This window comes from Somniosus microcephalus, chromosome 17 (genome assembly GCF_052327205.1).
Source record: "Somniosus microcephalus isolate GS21.2 chromosome 17, FLI_Smic_1.0, whole genome shotgun sequence".
NCBI classification, from domain to species: domain Eukaryota; kingdom Metazoa; phylum Chordata; class Chondrichthyes; order Squaliformes; family Somniosidae; genus Somniosus; species Somniosus microcephalus.
This window is the reverse complement of record NC_141003.1, coordinates 69,895,043-69,907,684: the sequence shown is the minus strand read 5'-3', so window position 1 is coordinate 69,907,684 and position 12,642 is coordinate 69,895,043. Positions and strand designations below refer to the sequence as shown.

At 47.2% G+C, this 12,642-nt stretch overlaps 1 protein-coding gene across 8 annotated transcripts in view; it reads right to left on the bottom strand.

The window, feature by feature from the left end:
• strip2 (striatin interacting protein 2) overlaps positions 1–12,642 on the bottom strand; it is a 75,150-nt gene that overhangs the window by 51,984 nt on the left and 10,524 nt on the right. For 5 of the 8 annotated variants that reach the window (XM_086010627.1, XM_086010623.1, XM_086010625.1 and 2 more), the window contains 6 exons: positions 11,555–11,623; positions 10,711–10,817; positions 4,529–4,656; positions 3,065–3,247; positions 2,540–2,748; positions 1,644–1,709 (listed from right to left, as the gene is read on the bottom strand). In XM_086010627.1, coding sequence (XP_085866753.1) covers positions 1,644–1,709; positions 2,540–2,748; positions 3,065–3,247; positions 4,529–4,656; positions 10,711–10,817; positions 11,555–11,623 — 762 coding nt within the window. The remainder of the gene's footprint in view (positions 1–1,643; positions 1,710–2,539; positions 2,749–3,064; positions 3,248–4,528; positions 4,657–10,710; positions 10,818–11,554; positions 11,624–12,642) is intronic. The other 3 variants (XM_086010626.1, XM_086010630.1, XM_086010624.1) reach the window with 2 other exon arrangements.

The window sequence follows — 12,642 nt, the reverse complement described above, 5'->3', positions numbered from 1 at the left end:
CTACTGAACGGCCAGCTGAGGGCGCTGCCTGAGGAGTATAAATATTAGGGCGTGGGCCCAGCTTGGCCAGAGACAGTCTGGAAACAGGAAGCTAGTGGCTACTAACTAGACCTCCATGTTTTGTTACAAGCCAATTAAAGCCTTGCTTTATATACAACCAAGTGCATAGTGAGTCTTTATTATGTCAGTTACATTTAGTCACCTCATCCAAATCATTCATATAGATTGTGAATAGCTGGAGCCCAAGCACCGATCCTTGCGATACCCCACTAGTCACAGTCTGCCATCCTGAAAAAGACCAGTTTATCCCTACTCTTTGTTTTCTGTCTGTTAACCAAATCTCAATCCATGCTAGTATATTACCCCCAATTCCATGTGCCCTAATTTTGTTCACCAACCTCTTGTGTGGGACCTTATCAAAGGCCTTCTGAAAATCCAGATACACCACCTCTACCGGTTCCCCTTTGTCTACTTCACTAGTTACATCCGCAGAGAACTCCAATAGAATTCAGAAGAATGAGAGGGGATCTCATTGAAGCATACAAAATTATTACAGGGCTTGATAGGTCCAATCCATGTTGACTCTGCCCAATCTTACTATTAGTTTCTAAGTGCCCAGTTATTGTATCCTTTATAATAGATTCCAGCATTTTCCCAACTACTAATGAGGCTAACAGGTCTGCAGTTCCCCATTTTCTCTCCCCCTCCTTTCTTAAATAGTGGGGTTACATTTGCTATCCTCCTAACTGCAGGAACCGTTCCAGAATCTATAGAACTTTGGAAGGTGACAACTAATGTGTCCACTATCCCAATGGCCACCTCTTTCAAAACCCTAGGATGTAGGTCATCCGGTCCTTGGGATTTATTGACTTTTAGTCCCCCTTTGCTGATTTCTAAAAGATCCCAATCCTCAGGTTGACTGATTTTTCTGGCAACTTTAGAAGCTTCCTCTTCTGACTTAATACTAGCTTTAATTTCTTTTGTTAGCCATGGTTGGATCACTTTTCCTTTTGGGTTTAAAGATTGGTGAAGTTGATCCTGTTCACTATAAATATATACACGTGATATTTGGTAGTGAGTTACATGCAGGACAACGGAGCAGGTTATACACAGCGTAGAATCATAATCATACAAATAACTTTACAGCAGCAGGCCATTTGACCCATCGCACAAGTGCTAGCTCATCAACTGGTCCTCTCTACTCTAATCTCACCTTCCTGTCTTTTCTCTCTATCCACTAATCTTCTTTCTGTTCCAATAAAATTCAATTTTAAATAATGTTTTACTGATTGCAGAGAAACTCTTAATTTGTTCCTTCATTCTTTTACTGATGATCCTCAGTCTGCACCTCCAAGCTATCGATTTTCAAACCAATGTAAACAATCTTTCACGGTTTACCATCTCAAAATTTTTAAGAGTTTTGGAAACCTCTATTAGATCCCCTTTAAGCTTCACTGTTCCAATAAAAAATTGCCCCATCTCTCAAGCCTTTCTTCATAACTATAACCTCATTCCTGGTATCATTCAAATGAATCTTCACCGTACACTTTCCATGGTTCTAATATCCTCCCTATCATGGCGGCCCCCGAACTCAATATACCAGATATACACACACGCTGAGGTCTCGCTGCTTTACCACTCACTTCCCCAGTGTGAATCCGATGAACTTGCATCTGCTGACTTCCAGGAAATCTTCAATGTCCTTCTCCCTGTCGGTGCGAGAAGACCAGAACTGAGAATCGCATTCACATAGGAGGTGATACGGCGTTACACTGCACGTTCTCCGCTTATTATAAACAGCAGCAGCACATTCCAATGGAAGCAAATCAAACATTTAATAGGAGCAACGTCTTCGAGATACTTCACCGTGTCCAAGTGTGGGGTGGGGGGGGGGAAAATGAGAACAGACGGTCACCGAGCAGAGATCGAGTGGGGTCTTGGGGATATCTGTACGTGGGGGAAGAGGATCACCGAGCAGAGATCGAGTGGGGTCTCGGGGATATCTGTACGTGGGGGAGAGGATCACCGAGCGGAGATCGAGTGGGGTCTCGGGGATATCTGTACGTGGGGGAGAGGATCACCGAGCAGAGATCGAGTGGGGTCTCGGGGATATCTGTACGTGGGGGAGAGGATCACCGAGCGGGGTTCTCGGGGGATATCTGTACGTGGGGGGAGAGGATCACCGAGCGGTGTTCTCGGGAGATATCTGTACGTGGGGGCGAGGATCACCGAGCAGAGATCGAGTGGGGTCTCGAGGATATCTGTACGTGGGGGAAAGGATCCACCGAGGATGGGAGGGAAGGGAAGGATGGATACGGGATAATCCCCTGGGATGCTGCAGTGCTCAGTCAGCGGAACATTCTGCGGTGACTGGGAACAAGCTGACCAGCCCCTTTTCGCTGTGGGATATACACCTTCGGGGAACCACTGAGCAGTGAGGGGAGAAGGCGAATGTTCTTCAGACAATCAGACAAAAACATGTTAAAAATAAAACACGTTTGACAGATGGAGCCAATGAGTTACACTGATCTATACAGACCTGACTTTCGGGGCCCAGGGCAGGCACCGGGGGAAGAATACTCTCTCTGGAGGCAGTCGGGGGGAGGGCAGGGGCTGGATCAGTGCCTCTCTCTCCAACGGATCCACTTCTCCCTCAATCCCAGCGTCACCATCATCGACCTCGTCGTCCTCCTCCCGAGCCTCGTCCCTCTCACCGTAGATATCCAGGCTGTCCTGCTTCACGAGAACCTGTCAGTGACACCTGATGGCTAACATATGCTATGAACATCATCTGTGCATCCCTCCGACTGTCAGTCAGCGCCTCCCCCACCCCCGACTGTCCGTCCATCAGAGGCCCCACCCCACCCCCATTTAAGACCGAGATCGATAGATTTTTGTTGGGTAATGTATTAAGGGATATGGAACCAAGGCGGGTAGATAGAGTTAAGGTACAGATCAGCTATAATCTAACTGAATGGGCGAATACGGCTCGAGGGGCTGCATGGCCTCCTCCTGGTTCCCATGAATCACAGAGAGGACCAGCAGCTCTGGAGGTGGATCTTACCCTCCTGCCCCTGCGACCTCGCTTCTGCTGCTGCTCCAGGATGTCCATGGCCGAGGCCGGGGGAGAGGCTGCTCGCAGGGTTCGCATCACCTGGATACTGTTCTCCGGCAGCGGAGGAAGGCCCAGCTTCACTCGCTTCTCTACCTTTAGATCCTGGAGTTCCTCAAACCCTCCGAGACAGAACTGGAAACAAAGAAAAGTTGTTAACTAAATGACTGAATCCATCCAATAACACCCAAGTAACAGCCGCCTACATCCTAGGGTTTTGAAAGAGGTGGCTATAGAGATAGTGGTTGCACTGGTTATCTTCCAAAATTCCACTGATTCTAGAACGGTTCCTGCAGATTAGAAGGTAGCAAATGTAACCCCACTATTTAAGAAAGGAGGGAGAGAGAAAACAGGGAACTACAGACCAGTTAGCCTGACATCAGTAGTAGGGAAAATCTATTATTAAGGACGTGGTAACAGGGCACTTAGAAAATAATAATAGGATTGGGCAGAGGCAACACGGATTTATGAAAGGGAAATCGTGTTTGAGAAATCTGTTGGAGTTTTTTGAGGTTGTAACTAGCAGAATAGATAAGGGGGAACCAGTGGATGTGGTGTACTGTATTTGGATTTTCAGAAGGCATTCGATAAGGTGCCGCACAAGAGGTTATTAAACTAAATTAGGGCTCAAGGGATTGGGGGTAATATACTAGCATGGATTGAGGATTGGTTAACGGACAGAAAACAGAGTAGGAATAAACGGGTCATTTTCGAGTTGGCAGGCTGTAACTAATGGGGAACCCCAAGGATCAGTGCTTGGGCCTCAGCTATTCACAATCTACAGCAATGATTTGGATGAGGGGACCAAATGTAATATATCCAAGTTTGCTGACTATACCAAACTGGGTGGGAATGTAAGTTGTGAGGAGGATGCAAGGAGGTTTCAAGGGGATATAAACAGGCTAAGTGAGTGGGCAAGAACATGGCAAATGGAATATAATGTGGTGAAATGTGAAGTTATCCCACTTTGGCTGGGGGGAGGCGGGGAGGAGGGAATAGGTGGCTGCAGTGTGTACTATCCACAGGATGCACTGCAGCAACTCGCAGAGGGTTCTGCGGCAGCACCTCTCAAACCCGCGGCCTCTACCGCCTAGGAGGACAGGGGCAGCAGGCGCCCACCATCACTTCCAAGTTCCCCTCCAAGTCACACACCATCCTGACTTGGAAGTATATCGCCGTTCCTTCATCGTCGCTGGGTCAAAATCCTGGAACTCCCTCCCTAGCAGCACTGTGGGAGTACCTTCACCACACGGACTGCAGCGGTTCAAGGCGGCTCACCCCCACCTTCTCAAGGACAATTAGGGATGGACAATAAATGCTGGCCTTGCCAGCGACGCCCACATCCTGAGACTGGATTAAAAAAACTTGAAAGAAGTTTTAAAAAATAAGCATAAAGGAAACTGCAATGTGACCTACCAGAACTGTCTTCCAAAGGAGCAGCAACACCTTCTTAATGGGGCAGTGTGGAGCGTACCCACTGCAGAACTTATTGACAAGAGAGAAGAGGAGAACTGTAAAGGGCTCACCATTATACACTGGGGAACCTAAGGAACAGGATGCAATGAATCAACACAGGACGCACTTCATTTAGCACATGAACTACCTGAGAAACAGTCTGGGTCAGCCCGCACTAAACCCAGTCATAGGTAGAGGAGGAGGCCATTCAGCCCCTTGAGCTTGCAATTAGATCATGGCTGGTCAGCACCTCAACTCCATTTACCATTCCAATTACAAACTCCCTCCCACAACACAGGGCACACGTTATTTACCTTGTGAACAATCTGAGAAATAGTCTGGGTCACCCCAGACGAAACTCGCTCTAATTACAAACTCCATTCACACGACAACTGCAACAATTGCTCTGTTTCATCTGGAGGCTCACAGGGTAGTTGGGAGTGGGAGATTTCAGAAGGACGGAGAGAGGTGCGAATCCCTATGAAGTTCACACCTGAACCATCCTGATATTCGGTTACATCCCGTGCAATTGCCCAAAGACAAGAGCAGCGATGGAAAGGCATCCTCACCTGCTTTGCGAGGTGGGGTAGAGGCAGATATCAGCTCACCATCCTGTGACGCCTGCTGGAAGTCTGGATCACGCCGAGGAGAGGACAGGACTCAGCTAACAAGGCCTCTACGGCCGAATAGACGGTGTTTATACTCCACGTGAGCCTCCTCCCACCCTGTCAGCATATCCTTCTATTCCTTTCTCCCTCATGTGCTTATCTAGATTCCCCTTAAATGCATCTATGCTATTCACCTCAACTACTCCTTGTGGTAGCGAGTTCCACATTCTAACCACTCTCCGAGTAAAGAAGTTTCTCCAGAATTCTTTATTGGATTTATTAGTGACTATTTATATTTATGGCCCCTAGTTTTGGTCTCGCTGTGCCCTGGTTATGTCTTCCCAAATTCTCTATACGAATTTCTGGGTCAATACCTCAGAGAATAGAACTTTTATCAGACATAAAATTCAGTGCATCACTCATTTGACAACTGATGGAACTGGACTAGATCCCTGCAGTGAGCACCTTGCATTTATTTTTAAACCAGCTGACACAGTTTCTCATCTCTCTCTCTCGATACACAGCATTTGTGGAAACATTATATAAAAAAAGACAAGCAGTAAATACTGGAAATCTGAAATTTAAGAACACTAGAAAATGCTGGGAACACAGCAGCTCAATCAGTGACTGTGGGGAGTGAAAGGGCAGGTCATTGCTGTTTCAGATGTGTATCCCCTTCATCAGTGTCACAGATTCATAGTCAGGGTCATAACGCCACAGAAGGAGGCCATTCGGCCCATCGAGTCTGTGCCGGCTCTCTGTAGAGCAATCCAGTCAGTCCCATTCCCCCGCTCTATCCCCGTAGCCCTGCAAGTTTATTTCCCTCAAGTGCCTATCCAGTCTCCCTTTGAAAACATCGAGTGTCTCCTGTAGGGTTTGGCCGGTGCCAACATCAGTGGGTGTATTGTATTGTATTGTATTGGGTGCATGTGCCTCAAGGATTTTTGGACTTTTAAAATGGATATGTACCCTTTTAAAATGGAGACGCACATGGGCTGCATTTTAAAAATGGAGTTTGGACTTTTGGACTTTAAAAAGGGACTGCCTGTTGGTTTCTGTGAAGATGAACTGTCTGTCTTTTGGGTTGCCATGGGACCTGTCTCAACGCTGACGTCATGAAAGGCAGGAGCCTTTTCATATTCAAACTTGAGAGATTTGGGGAAAACCACCCTTTGTCCATCCAGACATCCCGGCTCCATGGACAATGAGGTTTGGAGGTCAAAAGTAACACCTCTGGATTCTTTCAATGAAGGAGCAGTCAAGAGCTTAAACAGTTAGCAATTTGAGTACTGCTCATCTACAATAACAGCCTAACATTTTTTTCTTCAAGATTACCAATCCAGGACAAGAGACATCACCAGGTAAACCAACTAGTATCTCTGTGATCATGGTAACCAGGAATCGGCCAGCAGGTTTTGTGTATTACACGAGGTATAAACATGCTGAACTTTGGGGATGCAGGGCTTTTTGGCTGCTGCGTGCCTGCTTTTCTCTACCATCTGTAACGGGGTTCTCCGCGTAACTACGCGTCCGCCAACTCTCCAGGAACGTCCAAAGTGAGTGCCTCATTGTACCGCCTGAACGTAACTCTCTAGGCCTCATCGCATGCCTGTCAGGCACGGTTTTGTCTCTGAAGTCGAACGGAGCCGGGACCGCGTGAATCAACGACAGGGGCGGATAATTATATTCATAGAACATAGAGATAGGAACAGGAGTAGGCCATTCGGCCCTTCGAGCCTGCTCCGCCATTCAATGAGATCATGGCTGATCCTCGTCTGAGATCATAGCTGATCTTACCAGTTCAGTACCCCGTCCCCGCCTTTTCTCCGTAACCCTTAATCCCCTTAGCCTTCAGAAATATATCCAATTCTCTCTTGAAAATATTTATTGAATTAGCCTTCACAGCCCTCTGTGGCAGGGAATTCCACAGGCTCACCACTCTTTGAGTGAAGAAATTCTTCCTCATCTCTGTTTTAAATGATTTGCCCGCTATTTTTAGACTGTGGCCCCTGGTTCTGTGCTCCCTGGCCATTGGAAACATTCTCTCTGAATTCAGCCTGTCCAGGCCTGCCATAATTTTATATGTTTCGATGAGATCCCCTCTCAATCTTCTAAACTCCAGTGAGTACAAGCCCAAACTATTTAATCTCTCTTCGTAGGTCATTCCCGCCATTCCAGGTATCAGCCTGGTGAATCGCCGTTGCACTCTTTCCATGGCAAGAACATCCTTCCGCAGATGGGGCGACCAAAACTGTACACAATACTCCAGATGCGGTCTCACCAGCACCTTGTACAGCTGTAGTAAGGTATCCCTATTCCTATACTCGAACCCCCTTGATATGAAGGCCAACATACCATTTGCCTTCTTAATCGCCTGTTGCACCTGCATGCTCTCCTTCAGTGACTGGTGCACAAGAACACCCAGGTCCCTCTGCACTTCCCCATCTCCCAATCTATTGCCATTTAGATAATAATCTACCCTCCTGTTTTTACCCCCAAAGTGGATAACCTCGCATTTATCCACATTATAGTGCATCTGCCACGTATCCGCCCATTCCCCCAACCTGTCCAAATCGCACTGTAGCCTCCTGACATCCTCATCAGAGCCCACCCCTCCTCCTAGTTTAGTGTCGTCAGCGAATTTGGAAATATTGCATCCAATTCCCTGATCCAGATCATTTATATATATTGTGAACAGCTGGGGTCCCAGGACAGATCCTTGCGGCACCCCGCTGGTCACTGCCTGCCACTCTGAAAACGAGCCGTTTATTCCAACTCTCTGTTTTCTATCCGCCAGCCAGTTCTCTATCCACGTTAATACTTTGCCCCCAATCCCATGAGCCTTAATTTTGCATGACAATCTTTTGTGTGGAACCTTATCGAAGGCTTTCTGGAAGTCAAGGTACACCACATCCACTGGCTCTCCCCCATCTATTTTACCAGTTACTTCCTCAAAAAATTCCAGCAGATTAGTCAAACACGATTTACCCTTTGTAAATCCATGTTGACTCTGTCCGATCCTTTCCCTATTTGTCAAGTGCTCCGCTATTTTATCCTTAATAATGGACTCTAGCATTTTGCCCACAACCGATGTAAGGCTTACTGGTCTATAATTCCCTGCTTTCTCTCTACCCCCCTTTTTAAATATTGGGGTAACATTAGCTACCCTCCAATCCACGGGTACTGTTCCCGAGTCAATGGAGTTCCGGAAGATGATCCTTAGAGCATCTGCTATCTCCAGGGCCACCTCCTTAAGTACCCTAGGATGTAGTTTATCAGGCCCCGGGGATTTGTCGGCCTTCAGTCCCCTCAACTTACCCAACACCATATCCCTAGAGATACTAATTTCTGTCAGCTCCTCCCTCTCATTAGTCCCTATGTTTGCCGATATTCCTGGGAGGTTATTTGTGTCCTCCTTTGTGAATACAGAACCAAAGTATGAGTTTAATTGGTCTGCCATTTCCTTATTCTCCATTATATATTCTCCCGAATCGGACTGCAGGGGACCGACTTGGGATTTTACCAGTCTTTTCCTCCTGATATACCGATAAAAGCTTTTGCAGTCTGTCTTTATTTTTGCTGCAAGTTTACTTTCGTATTCTATTTTCCCCTTCCTGATTAATCCCTTTGTCCTCTTCTGCTGTATCCTGTACTGCCCCCAATCTTCCGGTCTGGTGCTTTTTTTTGCCAGTTGATATGCCCTTTTTTTGATTTTATGCTGTCCCTAATTTCCCTCGTTATCCACGGTTGAGTCACCTTTTTAGGTTTATTTTTATGCCAAACCGGTATAAACATGTTCTGGAATTCTTCCATTCTATCTTTGAATGCTTGCCATTGTCTATCCACTGTCAATCCCCCCAGAAACACCACCCAATCAATCTTACCCAATTCCCGTCTCATACCCTCGTAATTCCCTTTATTTAAGTTCTGGACCTTAGTCTCTGATTCAATTTCCTCACTCTCCATCTCGACTGAGAGCTCGATCATATTATGATCGCTCTGACCCAAGGGGCCTCGTACAAGAAGATTGGTGATAAGTCCCTTCTCATTGCACAATACCCAGTCTAAAATGGCCTGATCTCGAGTCGGTGTATATTCAGCATACACCTCTAGAAATCCCCAGGACCGCTCACGTTGCAGCCGAGGAACTGCAAGTGTCCAAGACGCAGGCTAACACGGGTATGTGTGTGAGGAGGTTTCCAAGTGTGGATTCTGACCAAACCGGGAGAGGGGTTTAGTTCGAAGGGGTTTTTCCCCTTATCTAGGCTTAGATTCTGGGAAGGGGTTGGTTCGGCGTAACCAACAGGGTGGGTATTTGAGTCTAAAGTTATAAACGAGTGTCCACGGTCACCTATTCGTTCTGCCGTAGGCGAGAAGAGTAGGGATTGTCATTTGAGGGTGTAATAAAAGGAATCTATCTTTGATCAACCTGAACCATTTCGTTTGGTTTGAATCATTTATAATCTATCCATAGTAACTCCTTGGGTCCAAACTTGGGGGTTGTGGGGCTTGTGGTTCGCAGTATAATTCGGAAGACCAACCAGGTGGCATCCGGTCACGGCCGGGTTACACAGTAATCCCGCTGGGGACGCTGCACACCGGACATAGGTGAAGACCGATCGGGCCTTGGTGTCTCTCTGTGTGGGATTACCCGCTAATCGACGAGCTGGGCAGGGATTCCGCTGTAGCAATGTGCTGAGACGTTTGAGGTAGTGAATCAGTTGGGTTTCTGGACTCCACAAGTTGATCAGCATGTCGTCTGATTATGCCGTCCCCTGTATCCACTGTGTACATCAAAGGTCCCTGGCGGGCCTTTATCGTACCAGACCGCCACTTTTCATTTCTATAATCACGGGCCAACACTTGCTGCCCCACCTCGAAGCTCCGTGTCTGTCTGTCAGGAGCCCTACGAAATACTCGGTTTTCCACATCTCTCCGGATGTTTGGTCTGAGCAATTCAAGGCGAGACCTTAACCTTCTATTAAAGAACATGACGGTGGGGGCCTGGTTGGTCACCGTATGTGCAGCATTACGGTACGCGAATAGGAAATTGTCCACCGTAACATACATATTACATACACAACAGAAATGTGCATAAAATTCATTGTTATCATGCACACTCTCCCCCTCTCTCCCCACCCCCGGCCACCTTCTGCACCACTGATACTTTCGGATAACCTTGCACTGAGCTTCCACTGATGGTTCAGGGGGGCAGACGCACTAAATGGGGATCCAGTTCATTGCTGCCAATGGGATGCTGCCGCTGTGCTGGTTTATCTAATAGTTCATAGAATCTTGCAGCCCAGAAGGAGGCCATTCGGCCCATCGTGCCTGTGCCGGCTCTTTACAATGGCGACTACAAGTACCTCATTGGCCGTAAAGCACTTTGGGACGTCCTGGGGTCGTGAAAGGCGCTGTATAGAAATGCAAGGCTTTCTGACTATAAAAAAAGTGAAAGCTATAAAGCGGACGGAAAGTCAGGTTAGTCGATTAATTCCCACCGGGGGGGGGGGGGGGGGAATTGACCATACTCACTCAGTTCAGTCCGGAATCCATCTCTCGCCGTACTCCACTCTGGTTTGTCATCCTCCACCTCCCTGCGCATGATCTCCACCATCAGGTACATAATATTGAGCAGCACCCTGGAATACCGGTCAGACACAGGTTAGGATTTTTATAGAACTGGTGCCATATAAACACCAAACACAGCACCAACTGAGACTCTCTGGTATGGCAGGGGAGGAGAGTTCATCTCAATACCCAGCAGGAAAATATAACATTAAAGCCCTTTCTACTTCAATTTAAAGGGACACATCGATCAGTGTGCAAGTACACCACCCAGAGTGCATCAACCAGAGCAGGCAGCTGGACCAAGGGCAGTTAGTTGGGGTTGGCCAAGTCATCCTCGGTTCCGAGGGACTGCCTAAGAAGAAGCAGCTGGGGTTGGCACTAAAATTGGCCTCAATGATCTTTCATTAGCGAGGAAGAAAAAAAATGGAGTCAACAACCCCCGTATGCCCGATTGCTATCCAGCCATTCCTGCTGGAAACTGGGCATGTGTGGACATCAGGGTTAGCTCGTACTGGGTTAAATAGTCTGGCAACACCCACTGTCCGTAGGCTCACAGGAAGAAAGTGGATTTGGGCAAAGCACCAGAGTGTGGCCGACAGCACAGTGTGAGCCAGTGCCTCCAGGAGAGGACACAGACCGGAGACCCTATCGGACGAGACTAGGAACACATGTAGCCAACAGCTGGAACATGCTTCCACAGAGCTCAGTGCCCAGGAACACAGACAGAGTAACACACACATTTTCTGACACAAGCGACCTCTTCTCATGCAGGAACCACTAATTAGGAACAGGTGTGTAATCCCCTTACCTCAGCTCAGTGCTATCCGCCAGGGAGATGGCTGGTTTCCTCAGGGAACTGCTACATGCCTGGGTGTTACTGCATGTAAACAGAATCATACTTACATCCAACTGCATGCTTCCATTAACAAGGTGACAGTCATAAATTCTACAGTACACACAATACAAGGTGAATCTTCATTCTCTCAGGGTTTGGCTCAGTTTGGCATGGAACACAGCAGTACAGATCAAAGGTCCCAGGATCAAACTGTTATCCGAGCTCAGCTGGCAATAGTTCACACAGATACGTACAAATGAGAGGCGCCATTTGGCCCATCTAACTCATTCTTCTACCTAGCACGGCATGAATGAATCCAAAGCTTATGCCCTCGCTGCCCTCTCCGGAGACCACTCCGGGTACTGATCATTCCTTGTCTGAAGAAGCGCTTCCTAACATCAGTCCTGAATTGGCCTTTCACCAATTTGTACCCAAGTCCCCTTGGCCTACACTCCTGGTTTAATTTGAAGCCGTGCTCAGGATGAACCTTTTCTGTCCATTAGATATCTTACACACTTCATTTAAGACCCCTTGTCAAGCACCTCTTTTCAAAGCTGAAGGTTCCTCCAACCTTTCGTCATGACTCACACCTCAGGCACTAAGGATGAGCTTCATGACCTTTCTGTGAACTGCTTCCAGGCCTTGGGTATTTCCCTTGTGTCTCAGTGACTAGAATAAAATGCCTTGTTCAAGGTCTGGCCTGAGCAGAGGACTAAGAGCATCAAACATAAACTCTACTGATCTGGCCATATAGCTCAATATTCGGTTTCCTTTGTTAATGGCTGCTCTGCAGTAACTGGACACGGTCACTGTTGGGTGTATTTTCACTCCTAGATCTTTTATTCCAGTCTCTCCCCTAGACAGGTCAGTAACATTCATTATTTCCCCTAAATGTCTCTTCCATTTACAAGACCTTGCACTGACCGCTTTGAATCCATCTTGGTTCTACGCACTTGCAAATGTTGTCCAGGTCCGTCTGTAACTCCAGACTCTGCTACCCATATTGGTTTAATAGCTGTGAACTTGATGTTCTGAATCAAGACCATTTACAGTATGTAGAT